The sequence below is a fragment of the Pectinophora gossypiella genome, chromosome 10, assembly GCF_024362695.1.
Source record: "Pectinophora gossypiella chromosome 10, ilPecGoss1.1, whole genome shotgun sequence".
Classification (NCBI taxonomy): domain Eukaryota; kingdom Metazoa; phylum Arthropoda; class Insecta; order Lepidoptera; family Gelechiidae; genus Pectinophora; species Pectinophora gossypiella.
Genome location: NC_065413.1, coordinates 11,041,465 through 11,062,695, shown reverse-complemented (window position 1 = coordinate 11,062,695; position 21,231 = coordinate 11,041,465). Strand labels below are relative to the sequence as shown.

The 21,231-nt window shown below is 39.9% G+C and overlaps 5 protein-coding genes across 5 annotated transcripts; all 5 read left to right on the top strand.

Annotated features, from left to right (window-relative positions):
• Positions 1-4,082: 4,082 nt before the first annotated feature.
• LOC126370403 (pancreas/duodenum homeobox protein 1-like) lies at positions 4,083-10,225 on the top strand. Its single transcript, XM_050015241.1, has 3 exons — positions 4,083-4,202; positions 5,355-6,269; positions 10,121-10,225. The coding sequence occupies exons 1-3, from the start codon at positions 4,083-4,085 to the stop codon at positions 10,223-10,225; spliced, it is 1,140 nt and encodes a 379-aa protein (XP_049871198.1).
• Positions 10,226-10,325: 100 nt separating this feature from the next.
• Positions 10,326-11,981, top strand: LOC126370402 (homeobox protein Hox-A5-like). The gene is made up of 4 exons (XM_050015240.1): positions 10,326-10,665; positions 10,744-10,802; positions 11,414-11,536; positions 11,616-11,981. Exons 1-4 carry the CDS (start codon positions 10,326-10,328, stop codon positions 11,979-11,981), a joined length of 888 nt encoding a protein of 295 aa, XP_049871197.1.
• A 46-nt stretch (positions 11,982-12,027) lies between these two features.
• On the top strand, positions 12,028-13,300 carry LOC126370401 (homeobox protein Hox-B4-like). The gene is made up of 3 exons (XM_050015239.1): positions 12,028-12,303; positions 12,900-13,037; positions 13,115-13,300. The coding sequence occupies exons 1-3, from the start codon at positions 12,028-12,030 to the stop codon at positions 13,298-13,300; spliced, it is 600 nt and encodes a 199-aa protein (XP_049871196.1).
• Positions 13,301-16,062: 2,762 nt separating this feature from the next.
• Positions 16,063-16,416, top strand: LOC126370400 (homeobox protein Hox-B3-like). The gene has a single exon (XM_050015238.1). It carries the CDS (start codon positions 16,063-16,065, stop codon positions 16,414-16,416), a length of 354 nt encoding a protein of 117 aa, XP_049871195.1.
• A 2,391-nt stretch (positions 16,417-18,807) lies between these two features.
• LOC126370399 (uncharacterized protein K02A2.6-like) lies at positions 18,808-20,817 on the top strand. Its single transcript, XM_050015237.1, has one exon. The coding sequence runs from the start codon at positions 18,808-18,810 to the stop codon at positions 20,815-20,817; it is 2,010 nt and encodes a 669-aa protein (XP_049871194.1).
• The last annotated feature ends 414 nt before the right edge of the window (positions 20,818-21,231 follow it).

The window sequence follows — 21,231 nt, the reverse complement described above, 5'->3', positions numbered from 1 at the left end:
AATATGAAACGTCATAAGTTAAAAACGTAAAAAGTCGTAACGTCTTTTGTACTCGCGTAGCCGGTTTGTTATAGAAACGTACCTATTGTATATGTTTTTTGTCAAAACCACTAGAGGCGTTCCATGTCTTTATTGACATTATTATCAGCTAAATATTTATTTATATTATGTTAGTCCAAGATCTAAAAATTTATACTTTACAAATCGAGTGATTAAATACAGAAAGAACGCCCTAGTATTCATATCTGGGTGGGTAGAACCACAAGCAAATTAGTTAAAACGATACCTATTTGTTCCCTGATAGAAAGATACCTATGAAGAACCGTACGGTGCGGTGACAGATTCAAAACCACTTATTCAACGTAATTATCATGGACAAACTTGTTAAAGGTCAATTTAATATTTTTGAATCTATGTCATTTCGCAAGGTGTTATGGCCGAGGAGGTCAGGACGGTCCATCTAGTCCAAATATACTATAGTATCATTTTAATACGACATTGCTATAAATCACATACCTACCCCGGGAAGAACGCTTTTTTTGTTTTCGCTCTTAATCATGCTTGATTCAAAAATACTTTAAAACAATTAAATAGGTACACGTTTTCTACGTTTTTCATTGATTTGACCGGGAATCGAATCGGATCTCGATACAAGAAGCAGACGACCTTCTAGTATATATTTCGGGAATTATCTCAATGAAATTAAAGAATAAAAGCAGATACTTCTCTATAAGATTTTTAGTCATTATAATTAGAATACAAATAAACTACCCAAATAAAATAAAATAAAATAAAATAAATAAAAATAAGACCACGAACCACTTAACGATTCCGATTTTTTGTGATAAAAAAAATCCTCTTGTTCATTTTGTTTAGAAGTGTATAGTGTCAGCTCTGGTCCTCTTAGCTTTACCTGCATGAATGACACATATTAACGCAAATACACACACACAATGCATATAGAAGGAAGAATAAATCACAGGTACTTACAAAAATAGTTATTAATGCTAATTATTTTGTGCAATAAAGAATATTTGTATTGTATTGAATTAAGTAAATAATATTAAGTAAATAATATAAATTAAGTGAACAGTAGAATATAAAAACGAAATTCATCTATAAACTTATAACTAAACTTAAACTCACCTAATGTGAGTGAATATTGTTTGGCATTCTGCTCGATAGCAAGCAAGTTACGTCGAAATGTAATGAGCACAGGTGAAAATAAGGAGAAGGCGTCCTTCAGAAAAGAGAATCATCTCGTTTCATGGTCTGAATTCAATTTCTGGTTTCGTAAATTAGGATATTAGAATCAAACTCTTTATTTGCTTTACACCGTCTAATTTTTTTTTAGTTATACCTGTAATTTTCGTATCCGCTGAAAAAGATAAGGACGATTACCCAATCGTCGAAATATGTGGAACACACGTCAATTTTACGCAGAAACCATTCAAAAATGTTATACGTATTGGGCAATAACCCGACAGAATTAAGTTGACCACACACGTGAAACGGGTTGCATATGAGCGAGCGAGATGCCTATTTTATTCGCCCGGGTTATTCATTCATTTTAAAATTAACAGTTGTCAATTCGTCCCTTTATTTCGGTGTAAAAAAAATGACAGGTCATCATCATCATCATCAGCCCATTAACGTCCCCAATGCTGGGGCATGGGCCTTCCCTATGGATGGATAGGGAGATCGGGCCTTAAACCATCACGCGGGCCCAGTGCGGATTGATGGTTATTAACGACTGCTAATGCAGCCGGGACCAACGGCTTAACGTGCCTTCCGAAGCACGGAGGAGCTCGAGATGAAAACTTTTTTTTTGTGGTCACCCATCCTATGACCGGCCTTTGCGAAATTTGCTTAACAACAACAATCGCAGACCGAGCGCGTTTACCGCTGCGCCACCGAGCACCTCAGGTACTTATAACTTAAAAATAGGATAATGTGTTTTAATTATGATAATAGTCGCATAAACCTCAAACAACCTTTTTGTGAAATAAAGAGAAAATATATTATATTAATGTTATGAAAATACTTGCTTACTTTTACTTATTGAAAAGCAGGAATGACGAAATTAAGTGATTAATTATAATATTAGTATTAATGATAGCAAATTACATCCATTACACAAATTACTTACCAGTAGAAAATGGACGTAAAGTCCACAATACCTAGGTACTTAATTAGCTGCAATTATTTAATGGTCACTTATTTGATTTGCAGAAAGTTGTATTCGTCATTCGTCATATATTTATTATATTTTACACTTAATTACGTAATTTCACCTGTATAACTGTTGTGCTGTTAAAATTCATACTTCACTAAATTCATTCATAATTTACGAGACTTGCTGAAGTATATTAGCTAAGTTACATACTTCGTAAAACTAGTGTTAATCATTTTACTTATGATAGTATTAATTAAAATTAAACTTTTGTTTCATTTCTTCGTTTTACATATCTCTTTTATTGGAATAGGAGAAAAAAAAAATAGATTGCATTCAGCTGCGTATTACCCTCAACGAAATAAAATTACCTCTCTCATCTAATACACGAGATCTAGATAATAGTAACCTGTCAGCCTATGAATCGGTAAACGAAACCTATTATTGCCATCTTTTTTGTGCATTTTCGAGTCGCCTGCGTTTTATTTTATACTTAATGTGGTACTTTAACTTTGATAACACATTTTGAGAAATCGTTTGTAAGTATAAAATTAAAATACTTTACCAAAACCCCATCAAGTATTTATTTACAAAATAATATTTTAGTTCAAAATAAAGTCAACAACTTCGTTTTCTAAGAATATTAAGAGCAAACACAATAGATAACAATGTGTTGTCAATAAGTCAGTCTTTGTTTTTTACTTAAGTACATCTATTGTCCGTTGTGTTTAGCAAAACAAGCCATTAGGATTTCATTTTGTGGAGATTTCTAATTTGTTGATTCCTCTTGTCGACTACTGAAGAAACTGTTATCATTACTTGGAAGAAATCGCTCTAAATAAACTATGTGATAAGACAGCCCAATACTATGCCAAGACCATGTAACACAAGTATGAGTATTTATAATTTGAATCTTGCCTAAGATTTTATTTATTGCACCGAAAAAAACCGTTCACTCCGGCCTCATAATCTATGCATATATAAATAACTTGAATTTCTGTCATCTACTCTCTAAGCCTTAAGTATCCGTATACCTTAACTTGTAGTTGAAGTAGCCACAAAGAAACATTTGTTTCTTTTATTACATTCTATCTCATTACAGCTACTTATGTTACGACATAATAAGAGATGAGGCCCAATAAACTTATTGCTAATAATTAAAAATGAATTTACCTAATTATATATGACAACTATAAACACAAAATCGCGGTGCATAGCAATCAGTTTTACTCAGACCGCAGTCAAATGCATACTTTATCTCACTGAATAAGAATATAGAAAATAGAATCACAGTTTAAAATGCACTAAATACTAAGCTATTATATGAAATACTAAAATTTTATTTTCAATTTAATGCAGCATTTATTATATTCCAGAAATGCTGGACCCAGTGTTGATCGGCGGATGATAGCGAGACCAAGGCGAAAAGAGTTTCACGTAGTCAAACTCTTATGAATATCAAACAAAATAAAATGTATATTACTTACGTCATATAACACAACAACATCAAAGGAAACCTTTTATTATTTGTGAATCGAAAAGAATGAATAATCTTAATAATGTTACTCAATTATATTATATTATACCTAGGGCTACATTTCATCCATCCTGCCACCCTTACAACAGATCTTAAAAGTATTATTCTTATACCTAGACAATAGAACAATAACAAACAATATTCAAAGTGTTTATCAACTGCTTTGTCACGTTCCCGATAACAATCATAAAGAAATATTTTCACTTTCAACAAACTCCTAATCACCCCCAATTAAGGCTTTAGACCGGTCACCTAATTAAGAAATTGGAAAGGGGATGTATAAAACGGAAACCCGTCCGGTATGAACATTATTTGCAACTGAGCTTTCATTGCGATAGTACGTACCCACCGCCCTTGAACATCCTGGTCATCATGTCTTCAACTGATTCCATGGAAGTATCTCCCGCGCCGCCGTCGCTGTTTGAAGAGAATAACGACATCCAATGGCTTCAAGAGAGCGCCGCTACAGTTACTCTGCCTGATAATGCGACGGTAAGCATTTTGAAATATTAACTTATCTCATATCTTCTTTAGTGTGTCTGTGCTCAATAATAACCTAGCAAAAGAACAGGGCCAAAGGACCTTGAGATGGATCATGTAACAATTATAGACTTACTTAGTTCAGCCGAGTAACGGCTGACTCAATAGTATAATATGGATTCTCCCAAACAAAAAAAAAAAACAACAAAAACCATTACATTTTCACCAATTTCAGAGCTACGCTCTTGTCGGTGTAGCATTTTCCATTCTAGTGTATCAAAGGCCAGTTCATTAACTTCCCAATTAGACACGACGTTAACCTTTTCTTTAATCTGTTCCATGTAAGCTCTTCTTGGTCTTCCCCTTCCTTTCTTTCATTCTAGCTTTCCTTCTATGATATTTTTAAGAAACTCGTCGTGTCTTATAAGGTGTCCAATCATCTTGCCTCTTCTGTCCTCAATAATTCTAAGTATTTGTCTTTTTTCTTTACTCTTACTAGCACTTCCTCATTTGTAACCCTTTCTTTCCAACTTATTCTTTCCATCCTCCTACAACACTACATTTCAAAGGCCTCGAGTCTCTCTCTGTCCTTGTGTGTCAGTGTCCAAGTTTCATATCCATAGAGGGCTATACTCCATACGACGGTTTTGACACATCTTTTTCTGATGGCTTTGGCAATCTTAGTCTTGAATATGCACCCCTTGTTACGTAAAGCTTGTTTTGCCATTGCTATTCTCATCCAGTCATTCGTTATTATTCTGCCTAGATACTCAAAGTTCTTTACATTTTTAATCGGGATGTTATTTAACTTAATTGGCTGTCTATTTTTGGAGTTTTAGAAATTGTTAGAATTTTGGTTTTACATATATTAATTTTAAGGTCGTAGTTTTCACAAACTGTTTTCATTGTATTAAGTAGGATTTCTAGGTCTTCTTTATTATTGGCCAGTGCCGCAATATCGTCTACAAATCTTATACTAATTATATTCTGTCCATTTATAGTTATTTCGTTACTGATTTTAGCTATTTCCTTCATGGCACCCTCTATTAATAATTATGTTAAATGTAAGTGGAGATAAGGAACAGCCCTGTCTTACACCTTGCCGTACCTACTCTAGCTTTTATCAAAAAAAACCATTACAATATAATTTTGTTTTTGTTTCAGTTACAGGAAATTCAGTGGTCAGAACTACCACCACCGGAGCTGGTTCCTGTAACTGTCAACGAACCGAGCCCCGTCTACACTGCCGGCCCACCTGTCTACAACCAACAGAAGTTCAACTTTCCGAGCGGCATCGACCCCGTCAACACTTACAATCCTCCAACATACATGGATATTTCGTTTGTGAGCCAACCTACTACCAGTTTCCTTAATCCAAATGGAACTGCAGTGGTAAATGGATTGCCGAACGGAACCAGTCCTCGTCCCATGTTGCCGAATGGGACTTTTGTAAACAACCCAAATAGCTGGATGCCAAATCTGAACCCAAATCGCCTTATGACACGATCTGGATGGAGCCAAAATGAAGTTAAAGGTGCCAAGTCTGCAAATATCGTTCGGAAACCTAAACGCGTCCGTACAGCTTTCAGCACCCAGCAAATAATGGAACTTGAGCAAGAATATGTTAGGACGCGGTACTTGGACCGCGATCGCCGCATAAAACTTGCCGAGATACTCAAACTGAACGAACGTACCATCAAGATCTGGTTTCAGAACCGTCGCATGAAGGAGAAGAAAGACAAGGCTGAGATGCTTGAAGCTTCTTCTTCAAGCACAACTGATTCCTCAGCGGATCTGACTACTATGCCGATTATTCATCAAGAACAACTAGATAAGGCTTTTAATGGGAACGTCTACATGGAGTATCCAGTAGTTTCTCCTCCAAATCTGGTAGCTGGTCCGACAATGTCTATGGGTCAGCCGACGCAGGGCATAACGATGGGTAGCTATGCTTATGTGCCAGAAGGCTATAACTACAGACAAATGCATTTGCAAATGCAATACCCTACGCTGTTTGAAGAGGCTAACGAAAACCAATGGCATCAAGAGAGCGCCGCTACTCTGCCTGATAATGTGACGGTAAGCATTTTGAAATATTAACTTATCTCATACCTTCTTTAGTGTGTCTATGCTCAAAAATAACCTAGCAAAAGAACAGGGCGAAAGGCCCTTGAGATGGCTCATGTATTAATTCTGTACCGTCGGTGAAAAGTAATACAACTCGAGTTGTATCACTTTTGAGTTATTAGCACACACTTCATGTTCGAAAAATTCTCTTTCTTTCTGTCTAATTCTCGTAACTGTAGCTATTATAAATACGGAGATAATTTTTGTGTAAAGTGATATAAGTACTGTTTGTGAAGGATTCATGCTGTTATAACACGTGTAACATAATTCATCTTAACTTGCATCAAAGTGAAATGAAGATTTTCATTAAATATTTTGGTGTAAGTAAATGCAACTCAAGATATATTAAAATACACGCCATGCTTGAATTCTCACGGTCCGTGTTTAATGATATAATTTTAGTTGTAACATCAAACACCAAATTTGTTTTTTCGTGAAAAGTAATATAAATTAATATATATCAAAATATTTCAGAAAATACGATCTTGGATATCAATAACATGTCGTGTATAATGATACATACAAGTTCGATTCTATGCGCCACCAGTGTGTATCTTAGGGTAACCTCCGCATAAACCTGTCTATGGGAAGCCATCTTGTCTAGAGCCACAGCAAACCATATCTGATCCGCATTGCGAATGGGTATAGGTTACGTTAGTACTTCAGACCAAACCGTGTTTTTTCTCTTTCTGTTATAACCGCCTTGTAGTACTTAATAATAGTACCTCAATAAGTTGTGAGTCCTGATCATGGCGTCGATATCACCATGGCAGGGTTAGTCAAGAGGTATTTGAGATTTGTCATAACTGTCATTAGTCTCCTTCCCTTAGCTCGAAGCATAGCTGTTTTACATAGTTTTCTTGATTACATGCAGGTTAAGCGGTGGCAGATTGAACGCTGCTTTCATTGCTAAGGAGGTTGTAGACGTGAAATAATAGCTCCAAATATTATCAAGCGCCAATTAATATGCAAGCCATTCAATACACGCTGGTTAGATCTTTGATGCAAGCGCCGGTAGTGGTATTTTTGAACCTACACAGCTGTAGATGATCGTACATACTTTTGGGTTTAAGGTCCCACTGGGATCCAGCTTGGCATCGGCAGCATCGGGATCTGCCACATCTTCTCAAGAGAAGATTACCAGTTTCGCAAACGCGTTGAATGGTGTAAATAATTGGTCGAGCTTTCTCGTCTTTATAAAGGGAACAACTACTCTGAACTCTGTGCACCACCGTTAAATTGTTTTTTCTGTATTTTGATTATATAAGAGAGAATTACGCACAGGACCGTGAAAAATGGAAAGAGGAAGGGGAGGCCTTTGCCCAGCAGTGGGATCTTGTAGGATAAATTAGATTAGAATAAATAATTGGCAACACCACGGGCACAACCCCTTAATTAAACCAGGTCACAAAGTTTGTAGAAATCCCAGGAGGTATTTGAGCTTCTGAAAGGAGCTGGTTGGCTTACATAGTCAACAAAAGCACGCATAATGGACCACTTGCGTTTATGCGGAAAACTGAGCCCATTAAAGTAAAGTAACATTAGATATGGGACATTTGTCCATACATGTTGTGCCGACCCCAACTAGAGTGGGATAAAGGCAGGAGGATGATGATGATATAGTGGGAAGTTGCCCACTTCACAATAGTGGTCCATACGCGAGGATACGCGGAACGTGTGCTTACGTCTAAAGTTTTGTGGAAACGAACTCATTTAGCTTAACCATAACAGACCATGGTAAAGGTGATAAGACCTACCCTGAGGATAGCCCTGTGTAACCTATAGGTTTGAAGGTGAATCAATGATCTTCATTTTCTCTACCTATTCTTATCGTCAACATTGATTCGACTCCGTTTATGGGTCTGTCAATGTTGCGGTTGCCATTAGACCGGGAATTTTGATAATTCGAAGTATTGAATTATCAAAACCTCTGTGGAAATGCGCCCTTCGATCGCCGGGCAAGCTTTGCTCATTTTCTTCGTGATACATGTATACTTTAGGGGATTTTGATTGTGGAATGAGTTGTAATCTTTTAAATAGTTTCAGCAGGAATGAAGTAACACTAACCAGTTTGTGTGATTTTGGTTTAAAAGTACGTAGGTACATCACTTTTATCTCCAGGCCGTGCTGCCAAGCTAGCCCGAAACATTCCTTATGACCAGTCTTAATATGATTCCTCTTACCTTTATTTGTTAGGGGTGGAAATATTATCATAATTGAATTTGTAAGATGAACCAACAATGGTTTTGATTAGGGGCGTAGTGTGGTGGACAAAATGTGTTTGTAGCGGGCAGCAGTGGTGGTTTTGACCGGTTATTTATGAGTTTTGAGAGTATAATCTTAACAAAATATTTTATTATCGCCACCTTACACTATATATACGTGTACCATCTTTATATGTATTTATTACTAGAAATTCGTAAAAACATGTATCATTTTACACAATAAAACCGAAAAAATAAATCAAGTTATACCACTTGACACAAATTCGTTATAGTTTATCGTTTGTGTCAATTGATATAAGTTACGTTTCTTTACTTTTTAAAGAAAATAAATAGAATTTTGCCTTTCTACAACTTCATAAAATAAACTTTCTTCCAAGACATTTTGTTTTATGTACAATAAGACTGTAAAATTATTAATTGAAAATATGATATATCAACGATGACTTTTGTATAGTTATGTGTGTAAAAAGGTATATGTAGACTTGTATCAATTTACACAGTATAAAAGTTGGTGTCAACTGATACATGTAATTTATTTTGATCCTCTACCATTTCTGTTTAGGTTCTAAATATAACTAAATATTAGAAAAGAAACCTTCTATCATCACCTATCGACACATCTAACTTCTGTTCCATTATTCCTTATAAGTCACGAGCTAGAATATTTTTAACTTTAAACTCGATTTTCTCAAAACTTCAATTTTGGACTTGTATTACTTTTCACCGACGGTACAGAATTATAGACTTACTTAGTTAAGCCGAGTAACGGCTGACTCAAAAGAATTATATGGATTCTCCCAAACCAGATAAAACAACAAAAACCATTACATCATCACCAATTTAATAGCCACGCTCTTTTTGGTGTAGCATTTTCCATTCCAGTCTATCAAAGGCCAATTCCTTGACTTCTCTATAAGACACGACGTTAACCTTTTCTATGATCTGTTCCATGTAAGCTCTTCTTGGTCTTACCCTTCCTCTCTTTCCTTCTAGATTTTCTTTTATGTTTTTAATAAATTCGTCGAGTCTTATTAGGTGACCAATCATCTTGCCTCTTCTGTCCTCAATAGTTCTTAGCATGTTATGTTAGTCTTGAATATGCACCCCTTGGAAGCTTGTTTTGTCATTGCTATTCTGGTTTTAACGTTTAAATTACATATAAAGAGTCATTCGTTATTATGCTGCCCAGATACTTAAAGTTCTTTACATTTTCAATCGGGATACTATTTAACTTAATTATTTAGCTGTCGTTTTTTGTAGTTTTTGGAAATTGTTAGAATTTTGGTTTTACATATATTAATTTTAAGGTTGTATTTTTCAAAAACTGTGTTCGTTGTTTTAAGTTTGATTTCTAGATCTTCTTAATTATTGGCCAGTACCGCAATATCGTCCGCAAATCTGATACTAATTATACTCTGTCTATTTATTTTTGTTTCGTTTCTGATTTTAGCTATTTTCTTCATGGCACCCTCTATGAATATGTAAAATTTTAGTGAAGATAAGGAACAGCCCAGTCCTTTACCTTGCTGGCCTCTAGTTTTCATCAAAAAAAACATTACAAATGTTTTTTTGTTTCAGTTACAGCAAATACAGTGGTCAGAACTACCACCACCGGAGCTGGTTCCAGTAACTGTCAGCGAACCGAGCCCCGTCTACACTGCCGGCCCAACTGTATCCTTATGACAAGATCTGGATGGACCCCAAATACCTTTCAAGGTGCAAAACTGCAAATATCGTTCGGAAACCTAAACGCGCCCGAACAGCTTTCAGCACCCGGCAAAAAATGGAACTTGAGCAAGAATACGTCAGGACGTGGTACTTGGACCGCAATCGCCGCATCAAACTTGCCGAGATACCCAGGCTGAACGAACGTACCATCAAGATCTGGTTCCAGAAACGTCGCCTGAAGGTCAAGACAGACAACACTGAGATTCTTGAAGTAGAAGCTTCAAGCACAACTGATTCCTCAGCGGATCAGAATACTATGCCGATTATTAATCAAGAACAACTACATAAGGCTTTTAATGGGAACGTCTACATGGAGTATCCAGTAGTTTCTCCTCCAAATCTGGTAGCTGTTCCGCCGATGTCTATGGGTCAGCCGATGCAGGGCACAACGATGGGTAGCTATGCTTATGTGCTAGAAGGCTATGACTGCAGACAAATGCATTTGCAAATGCAATAACCTACGCTGTTTAAAGAGAGTAACGAAACCCAATGGCTTCAAGAAACCGCCGCTACTCTGCCTGATAATGAGACTGTAAGCATTTTGAAATATTAACTTATCTCATATCTCCTTTAGTGTGTCTATGCTCAATAATAACCTAGTTAAAGAACAGGGCCAAAGGCCCTTGAGATGGCTCATGTATTAATTATAGACTTACTTAGTTAAGCCGAGTAACGGCTGATTCAATAGTATAATATGGATTCTTCCAAACCAGATAAATCACGATGTTAACCTTTTCGTTAGTCTGTTCCATGTAAGCTCTTCTTGGTCTTCCCCTTCCTCTCGTTCCTTCTAGCTGTCGTTCTGTGATGTTTTTAATAAATTCGTCGTGTCTTATTAGGTGTCCAATCATCTTGCCTCTGCTGTTCTCAATAATCCTAAGTATTTGTATCAAGTTGTATCTCTAGGTCTTCTTTATTATTGGCCAGTGCCACAATATCGTCTGCAAATCTGATACTAATTATATTCTGTTCATTTATTGTTATTTCGATTTTAGCTATTTCCTTCATGGCAACTTCTATGAATATGTTAAATATTAGTCGAGATAAGGATCAGCCCTGTCTTACACCTTGCCGTACTCTAGTTTTCATCAAAAAACCATTACAATATGTTTTTTATTTTTGTTTCAGTTGCAGTAAATTCAGTGGTCAGAACTACCACCACCGGAGCTGGTTCCTGTAACTGTCAGCGAACCGAGCCCCGTCTACACTGCCGGCCCACCTGTCTACAACCAACAGAAGTTCGACTTTCCGAGCGGCATCGACCCCGTCAATATTTACAATCCTCCAACCTACATGGATATTTCGTTTTGACCTAACCTACTACCAGTTTCTATAAACCAAGTAGAACTGGGGCGGTAAATGGATTGCTGAACGGACCCAGTCCTCGTCCCATGTTGCCGAATGGGACTTTTGTAAACAACCCAAACAGCTGGATGCCAAATCAGAACCCAAATCGCCTTATGACTCGATCTGGATGGACCCCAAATACCGTTCAAGGTGCAAAACTGCAAATATCGTTCGGAAACCTAAACGCGCCCGAACAGCTTTCAGCACCCAGCAAAAAATGGAACTTGAGCAAGAATACTTCAGGACGCGGTACTTAGACCGCAATTGCCGCATCGATTTTGCCGAGATACTCAAACTCAACGAACATACCATCAAGATCTGGTTCCAGAACCGTCGCCTGAATATGAAGAAAGACAAGGCTTAAAGAAGAAGCTCCAAGCACAACTGATTCCTCAGCGGATCTGAATACTATGCCGATTATTTATCAAGAACAACTAGATAAGGCTTTTAACGGGAACGTCTACATGGATTATCCAGTAGTTTCTCCTCCAAATCTGGTAGCTGGTCCGACGATGTCTATGGGTCAGCCGACGCAGGGCACAACGATGGGTAGCTATGCTTATGTGCCAGAAGGCTATGACTGCAGACAAATGCATTTGCAAATGCAATACCCTACGCTGTTTGAAGAGACTAACGAAACCGAATGGCTTCAAGAGACCGCCGCTACTCTGCCTGATAATGAGACTGTAAGCATTTTGAAATATTAACTTATCTCATATCTTCTTTAGTGTGTCTATGCTCAATAATAACCTAGACAAAGAACAGGGCCAAAGGCCCTTGAGATGGCTCATGTAACGATTATAGACTTACTTAGTTAAGCCGAGTAACGGCTGATTCAATAGTATAATATGGATTCTTCCAAACCAGATAAATCACGACGTTAACCTTTTCTTTAGTCTGTTCCATGTAAGCTCTTCTTGGTCTTCCCCTTCCTCTCGTTCCTTCTAGCTGTCCTTCTGTGATGTTTTTAATAAATTCGTCGTGTCTTATTAGGTGTCCAATCATCTTGCCTCTGCTGTTCTCAATAATTCTAAGTATTTGTATCAAGTTGTATCTCTAGGTCTTCTTTATTATTGGCCAGTGCCACAATATCGTCTGCAAATCTGATACTAATTATATTCTGTTCATTTATTTTTATTTCGATTTTAGCTATTTCCTTCATGGCAACTTCTATGAATATGTTAAATATTAGTCGAGATAAGGAACAGCTCCGTCTTACACCTTACCGTACTCTAGTTTTCATCAAAAAACCATTACAATATGTTTTTTATTTTTGTTTCAGTTGCAGCAAATTCAGTGGTCAGAACTACCACCACCGGAGCTGGTTCCTGTAACTGTCAGCGAACCGAGCCCCGTCTACACTGCCGGCCCACCTGTCTACAACCAACAGAAGTTCGACTTTCCGAGCGGCATCGACCCCGTCAACATTTACAATCCTCCAACCTACATGGATATTTCGTTTGTGACCTAACCTACTACCAGTTTCTATAATCCAAGTGGAACTGGGGCGGTAAATGGTTCAGCACCCAGCAAAAAATGGAACTTGAAAAAGAATACTTCAGGTCGCGGTACTTAGACCGCAATTGCCGCATCGATTTTGCCGAGATACTCAAACTCAACGAACATACCATCAAGATCTGGTTCCAGAACCGTCGCCTGAATATGAAGAAAGGCAAGGCTTAAAGAAGAAGCTCCAAGCACAACTGATTCCTCAGCGGATCTGAATACTATGCCGATTATTAATCAAGAACAACTAGATAAGGCTTTTAACGGGAACATCTACATGGATTATCCAGTAGTTTCTCCTCCAAATCTGGTAGCTGGTCCGACGATGTCTATGGGTCAGCCGACACAGGGCACAACGATGGGTAGCTATGCTTATGTGCCAGAAGGCTATGACTGCAGACAAATGCATTTGCAAATGCAAAACCCTACGCTGTTTAAAGAGACTAACGAAATCCAATGGCTTCAAGAGACCGCCGCTACTCTGCCTGATAATGAGACTGTAAGCATTTTGAAATATTAACTTATCTTATATCTCCTTTAGTGTGTCTATGCTCAATAATAACCTAGCAAAAGAACAGGGTCAAAGGCCCTTGAGATGGCTTATGTAACGATTATAGACTTACTTAGTTAAGCCGAGTAACGGCTGATTCAATAGTATAATATGGATTCTTCCCAACCAGATAAATCACGACGTTAACCTTTTCCTTAGTCTGTTCCATGTAAGCTCTTCTTGGTCTTCCCCTTCCTCTCGTTCCTTCTAGCTGTCCTTCTGTGATGTTTTTAATAAATTCGTCGTGTCTTATTAGGTGTCCAATCATCTTTCCTCTGCTGTTCTCAATAATCCTAAGTAAGTATTTGTATCAAGTTGTATCTCTAGGTCTTCTTTATTATTGGCCATTTCCACAATATTGTTTGCAAATCTGATACTAATTATATTCTGTTCATTTATTGTTATTTCGATTTTAGCTGTTTCCTTCATGGCAACTTCTATGAATATGTTAAATATTAGTCCAGATAAGGATCAGCCCTGTCTTACACCTTGCCGTACTCTAGTTTTCATCAAAAAACCATTACAATATGTTTTTTATTTTTGTTTCAGTTGCAGCAAATTCAGTGGTCAGAACTACCACCACCGGAGCTGGTTCCTGTAACTGTCAGCAAACCGAGCCCCGTCTACACTGCCGGCCCACCTGTCTACAACCAACAGAAGTTCGACTTTCCGAGCGGCATCGACCCCGTCAACATTTACAATCCTCCAACCTACATGGATATTTCGTTTGTGAGCCAAACTACTGCCAGTTTCTATAATCCAAGTGGAACTGGGGCGGTAAATGGATTGCTGAACGGACTCAGTCCTCGTCCCATGTTGCCGAATGGGACTTTTGTAAACAACCCAAACAGCTGGATGCCAAATCAGAACCCAAATCGCCTTATGACTCGATCTGGATGGACCCCAAATACCGTTCAAGGTGCGAAGTCTGCAAATATCGTTCGGAATCTTAACGCGCCCGAACAGTTTTCAGCACCCAGCAAAAAATGGAACTTGAGCAAGAATACTTCAGGACGCGGTACTTAGACCGCAATTGCCGCATCGATTTTGCCGAGATACTCAAACTAAACGAACATACCATCAAGATCTGGTTCCAGAACCGTCGCCTGAAGATGAAGAAAGACAAGGCTGAGATGCTTAAAGAAGAACCTCCAAGCACAACTGATTCCTCAGCGGATCTGAATACTATGCCGATTATTAATCAAGAACAACTAGATAAAGCTTTTAATGGGAACGTCTACATGGATTATCCAGTAGTTTCTCCTCCAAATCTGGTACCTTATCCGACGATGTCTATGGGTCAGCCGACGCAGGGCACAACGATGGGTAGCTATGCTTATGTGCCAGAAGGCTATGACTGCAGACAAATGCATTTGCAAATGCAATACCCTACGCTGTTTAAAGAGACTAACGAAAGCCAATGGCTTTAAGAGACCGGCGCTACTCTGCCTGATAATGAGACTGTAAGCATTTTGAAATATTAACTTATCTCATCTCCTTTAGTGTGTCTATGCTCAATAATAACCTAGACAAAGAACAGGGCCAAAGGCCCTTGAGATGGCTCATGTATCAATTATAGACTTACTTAGTTAAGCCGAGTAACGGCTGATTTAATAGTATAATATGGATTCTTCCAAACCAGATAAATCACGACGTTAACCTTTTCTTTAGTCTGTTCCATGTAAGCTCTTCTTGGTCTTCCCCTTCCTCTCGTTCCTTCTAGCTGTCCTTCTGTGATATTTTTAATAAATTCGTCGTGTCTTATTAGGTGTCCAATCATCTTGCCTCTGCTGTTCTCAATAATTCTAAGTATTTGTATCAAGTTGTATCTCTAGGTCTTCTTTATTATTGGCCAGTGCCACAATATCGTCTGCAAATCTGATACTAATTATATTCTGTTCATTTATTGTTATTTCGATTTTAGCTATTTCCTTCATGGCAACTTCTATGAATATGTTAATTATTAGTCGAGATAAGGATCAGCCCTGTCTTACACCTTGCCGTACTCTAGTTTTCATCAAAAAACCATTACAATATGTTTTTTATTTTTGTTTCAGTTGCAGCAAATTCAGTGGTCAGAACTACCACCACCGGAGCTGGTTCCTGTAACTGTCAGCAAACCGAGCCCCGTCTACACTGCCGGCCCACCTGTCTACAATTAACAGAAGTTCGACTTTCCGAGCGGCATCGACCCCGTCAACATTTACAATCCTCCAACCTACATGGATATTTCGTTTTGACCTAACCTACTACCAGTTTCTATAATCCAAGTGGAACTGGGGCGGTAAATGGATTGCTGAACGGACCCAGTCCTCGTCCCATGTTGCCGAATGGGACTTTTGTAAACAACCCAAACAGCTGGATGCCAAATCAGAACCCAAATCGCCTTATGACTCGATCTGGATGGATCCCAAATACCGTTCAAGGTGCGAAGTCTGCAAATGTCGTTCGGAAACCTAAACGCGCCCGAACAGCTTTCAGAACCCAGCAAAAAATGGAACTTGAGCAAGAATACTTCAGGACGTGGTACTTAGACCGCAATTGCCGCATCGATTTTGCCGAGATACTCAAACTGGACGAACATACCATCAAGATCTGGTTCCAGAACCGTCGCCTGAAGATGAAGAAAGACAAGGCTGAGATGCTTAAAGAAGAAGCTCCAAGCACAACTGATTCCTCAGCGGATCTGAATACTATGCCGATTAATAATCAAGAACAACTAGATAAGTGTAGTGTAGGGTAGATACACATACTTAATTGATTATTATTATGTGAGGGTATTTGTATGACGTTTCATTCGGATAAAATAAATGGTAGCTAAAGATCGAGCTCGTTTGATTTTATTATTGAAATATCACATTGGCGATCGAGGCTGGTGATTTTCGCGTATCAGTTAACGGTATCAGTTAATTCAACCGCATAAACAACGGACGGGACAATGTCGGTCGGGAAAGTCGGGGAATTCAACGTCGCGAGTGGCACGTGGTCTTCGTACGTGGACCGAGTGGAAATGTACTTTGTGGTGAATAAAGTGGAAAAGGAACTAAAATTACCAACGCTCATAGCGGTTATGGGAGATGAAGCCTACGAATTACTAGTAAACCTGGCAAGTCCTAAAAAACCATCGGAAATAACATATGAGACAGCGGTCGAGCTGTTACGTAACCATTTACAACCAACACCGTCGACCCTCGCTGAGCGGTATCGGTTTAGACAGCGCCGGCAGGCGGGTGACGAGAATATTGCGAATTACGTCACCGAATTAAAAAGACTTGCTCGTAACTGCAAATTTGAATCGAATCTAAACGAGAACCTACGAGATCAGTTTGTCTGCGGATTAAGGAGCGATGTCATTCGCCAGAGACTCTTCGCAGAGGATGACTCTCTGACGTATACAAAAGCGGTAAAGATCGCAACTTCTCTCGAGGCGGCGGAGCGGGACGCGGCTGCAGTGGAGGAAAAACCGCATACAGGCAATGCAAACAACGCAGCCAACGTGTTCGCGATGGGTGGCGGCGGCAGAGGAGCGCGAGTCGGAGATAACTCACTGCATGGGCGCGCGGGGTATGGCGCGCGGGATACAGCACGAGGCACAGCAAGCTGGCGGGCAGCCAGCACGGACGGAGCGGGCCGTGGAGGAGCGCGCGGGGGCGCGCGCGGAGGGCGCGGAGCAGCGCGCGGCCGAGGACTCGGCCGGCTCGTCGGTCGCCCTTGCGGGGCATGCGGGGCGACGGATCACAACTACCATGGGTGCCGATTCCGCGAGTATGAGTGCAGCCGGTGCCGACGGGTGGGACACCTGCGGCGGGTGTGCCCGGAAGCGGCTCGTGGCGATTTCGGAGGGCGGAGCGCCACCGTTCACTATGCGGACGCCGAGGAACACCAAGAAGAGGAAGCAAACCAGGAGGAAGACTTTCATCACCTGTGCTTAAGTGACTACAGAGCGGTGAGTCTACCGATCAAAATAGATGACCACACTATACGTATGGAGATAGATACTGGTACTGCCGTATCATGTGTGAGTAAAAATACGTTTGATAGGTATTTCAATAACCATATCATCGAGAACAATGAACTTGTGCTCAATTTTTATGATGGGTCGAAAATAAAACCATTAGGCGTTATAAAGCCAATGGTGAGTTACGGGAAGGAAAGTAAACAATTAGAACTTTTCATTATAGACGGGGGTACCACCTCACTCCTCGGCAGACAGTGGTTAACCGAACTAAATATTAATATTCCACAGTTCAATAACTGCAACAGTATTAAAAGTGAACGTGAACAAATGTCGAAAGAAATAAATGTATTGTTACACAGGTATAAGGAGTTACTTGACGGCAGTCTGGGGCGGTACACGGGGGGCAAAGCCACCTTGCGCGTTCGGGAAGGCGCGCAGCCGGTGTTTCATCGCGCGCGGCCGCTGCCGTACGCGCTGCGCGAACGCGTCGACACGGCATTGGACGAGATGCTGCGCGCCGGTGTCATCGAGCCAGTCGACTGCTCCGACTGGGCCTCGCCCCTAGTACCGGTAAATAAACCTGATGGTTCCTTGAGAATTTGTGCTGACTACAAGTCGACTGTAAACCCGATATTACTGATAGATCGTTATCCCTTACCTAGAATAGATGATGTAATGGTAAGCCTAAGCGGAGCGCGGTATTTTTCTAAAATCGACTTATCACAAGCGTATAACCAAATAGAGTTAGATGACTCAAAACAAATAACAGTCATTAATACGCACCGAGGCCTATATAGGTACAATAGGTTAGTGTATGGGCTCTCTTCGAGCCCTGGCATTTTCCAGAGGATTATGTGTAACTTACTACAGGGTATTCCAAACGTAGAAATATTTCTGGATGACGTCATCATAGGTGGAAAAAGTAAACAAGATCATTTATTAGCATTAGAGGAGGTATTTAAGAGATTGAATGAACATGGATTGAAGTTAAAAAGTAACAAGTGCGTGTTTCTTGTTAACGAGGTACGTTACTTAGGGTACATAATTAGTCAAGAAGGTATTAAGACAGATCCGTCAAAAATCGAAGCAATCATGGGCATACCTAGACCCTCTAATGTCTCTCAACTGAGGTCATTCCTAGGAATTATCAATTTTTATGGAAAATTTGTAAGGAATATGAGTGCAAGGTTAACACCATTATACGAGTTATTACAAAAAGGACGGGAATGGATCTGGTCGCAAGAATGTGAGTCAACTTTTTTATCAATTAAGAAGTCTTTGTCTAGCGCAGAGGTTTTAGCCCATTACGATCCGAGTAAACCATTATTCATGACGTGTGACGCGAGCCCGCACGGGGTAGGGGGGGTGTTGACACAGCTGACCGCCGACGGCCGCAGCGAGCGCCCCGTCGCTTATACCTCGCGTACGCTGTCGGATGCGGAGAAAAATTACTCACAAATCCACAAAGAGGCCCTTGCAATCATATTCAGTGTAAATAAATTTCACCAATATCTATATGGACGCCATTTCACCTTACGCACGGATCATAAGCCGCTCGTATCCATTTTTGGACCAAATACCGGTATTCCCACCATGATAGCCAGTCGTATGCAACGATGGGCAATCATTCTATCGGCTTATTCTTTCAATATCGAGTACGTGCGTACCGATGAGAACGCGGCGGATGGCCTATCACGGTTACCGGTCACCGAGGAAAAAGTAGGTAATTCAATGGCGCCACCGGAGCAAACTTATTTACATTATGTTCAACAAGCTTTATTACTAGATTATCATGAAATTAAAAGGGAAACATTACGTGACCCACTTCTATCTAAGATATTGAGTTATATTCGCGACGGGTGGCCATCACAGTGCGAGATTACGAATTTACAACCCTTTTTCAATAGGAAAAAAGAATTATATGAGGAACTAGGATGTGTCATGTGGGGCCATAGATTAGTAGTTCCCGAAAATTGCAAAGAAAAGGTATTAACTTTAATTCATGAGCCCCACATGGGGATAGTTAAATCAAAATCGCTGGCACGTAGTTACGTGTGGTGGGCAGGGGTGGACGAGGCAGTGGAGCGGATGTGCCGCGAGTGCGCCGTGTGCGCGGCGCATGCCGACGCGCCGCCGCGACACGCGCCGCGCATGTGGCCCTGGCCGCACCGGCCCTGGTCCCGCCTGCATTTAGACTATTTAGGACCTATTGCGGGCCGCACATACTTGATAGTTGTAGATGCTACCACCAAGTGGTTGGAGGTTTTCAATGTAAGTAGTGGTACTACTACAAACGGGCTTATAGATCGGCTTTGCGAATTATTTAGTAGATGGGGTTTACCAAAACAAATAGTAAGCGATAATGGCCCTCAATTTACTTCAAAGCAGTTTGAGGATTATACAAAGGCCAACGGCATCGATCACATTTTCACGGCACCATATCATCCGGCGTCTAACGGTTTAGCCGAAAATGCGGTTAAGACTGTAAAACGAGCAATAAAAAAAGCAATATATGAAAAAAGAAATATTGACCGGGCTTTGTGCGATTTCCTAATCTATTACAGAAACATAGAACATTCCACAACAGGTGAAAGCCCAGCTATGCTACTTTTAGGGAGACGCTTGCGAACACGATTAGACATGATTAAACCGGACAGGGAATCTCGAGTACACAGAGCACAACAACGCCAGAAGGAGTCAGCGGGAGGAGTAAGTAGATCTGTGGACAGAAATGACGAAATATGGTACAAGCAATTTTTAAAAGGGGAGAAGTGGCTCCCGGGACGAGTAATTGATAGCGTAGGACCGAGTAATTTTAGAGTGAAGGGTAAAGATGGGGTTATGGTACACCGACACATTGATCAACTGCATAAAAGACCTAATGGTAGGTTATCATTAGTTACTACAACAGCTAACTTAGGACAACAGTCTAGCACAAATTCTCAACCAAATCATACAGGTTTAGAGGTGGGCAGTCCTCAGAAGTCGGATGGACAGTCGGAGCAGACGACTGACGAGGCGAGGGTTGGGTCGCCGGCGACAGAGCAAGGAGCGCAGCCTAGCGGGGTAGATAGGGGCGCAGCAACTTCACCCGATTGGCAATTTGCTTCGCCCACCGTGACACCGCCCCGAACTCGGCCTATAAGACAGTGTCGGCTAAATAAAGTGCCTAATTATAGAACTTAGATTTTCTTGTTGTTGATTTATATAAACCATAGCATTTAAGTTAGATACTGTTCTTGTTGGGTTATATTAACCTTTTATTTCATATATCTTATCTAGATTTATATAAAAGCATTTTAGTTGGTATTATTGTTTAAAGTACTCATATAACTACTCAAGTAACTTGTAAAATATAATTACCTATATAAACACATGTTATAGTTTAGTGGGGAGGAATGTAGTGTAGGGTAGATACACATACTTAATTGATTATTATTATGTGAGGGTATTTGTATGACGTTTCATTCGGATAAAATAAATGGTAGCTAAAGATCGAGCTCGTTTGATTTTATTATTGAAATATCACAATAAGGCTTTTAATGGGAACGTCTACATGGATTATCCAGTAGTTTCTCCTCCAAATCTGGTAGCTTATCC

Bases quoted from the DNA above. Each gene is read 5' to 3' on its own strand.
- LOC126370401 (XM_050015239.1), top strand. From the start codon at position 12,028: ATGCCGATTATTTATCAAGAACAACTAGATAAGGCTTTTAACGGGAAC. The intron at 12,304-12,899 runs GTAAGCATTTTG...TTTTTGTTTCAG, and splicing joins CTCTGCCTGATAATGAGACT to TTGCAGCAAATTCAGTGGTC. The intron at 13,038-13,114 runs GTCAACATTTAC...CTATAATCCAAG, and splicing joins TTCCGAGCGGCATCGACCCC to TGGAACTGGGGCGGTAAATG.
- LOC126370400 (XM_050015238.1), top strand. From the start codon at position 16,063: ATGACTCGATCTGGATGGATCCCAAATACCGTTCAAGGTGCGAAGTCT.
- LOC126370402 (XM_050015240.1), top strand. From the start codon at position 10,326: ATGGAACTTGAGCAAGAATACGTCAGGACGTGGTACTTGGACCGCAAT. The intron at 10,666-10,743 runs GTAGCTATGCTT...CGCTGTTTAAAG, and splicing joins GATGCAGGGCACAACGATGG to AGAGTAACGAAACCCAATGG. The intron at 10,803-11,413 runs GTAAGCATTTTG...CAGTAAATTCAG, and splicing joins CTCTGCCTGATAATGAGACT to TGGTCAGAACTACCACCACC.
- LOC126370403 (XM_050015241.1), top strand. From the start codon at position 4,083: ATGTCTTCAACTGATTCCATGGAAGTATCTCCCGCGCCGCCGTCGCTG. The intron at 4,203-5,354 runs GTAAGCATTTTG...TTTTTGTTTCAG, and splicing joins CTCTGCCTGATAATGCGACG to TTACAGGAAATTCAGTGGTC. The intron at 6,270-10,120 runs GTAAGCATTTTG...TTTTTGTTTCAG, and splicing joins CTCTGCCTGATAATGTGACG to TTACAGCAAATACAGTGGTC.
- LOC126370399 (XM_050015237.1), top strand. From the start codon at position 18,808: ATGAGTGCAAGGTTAACACCATTATACGAGTTATTACAAAAAGGACGG.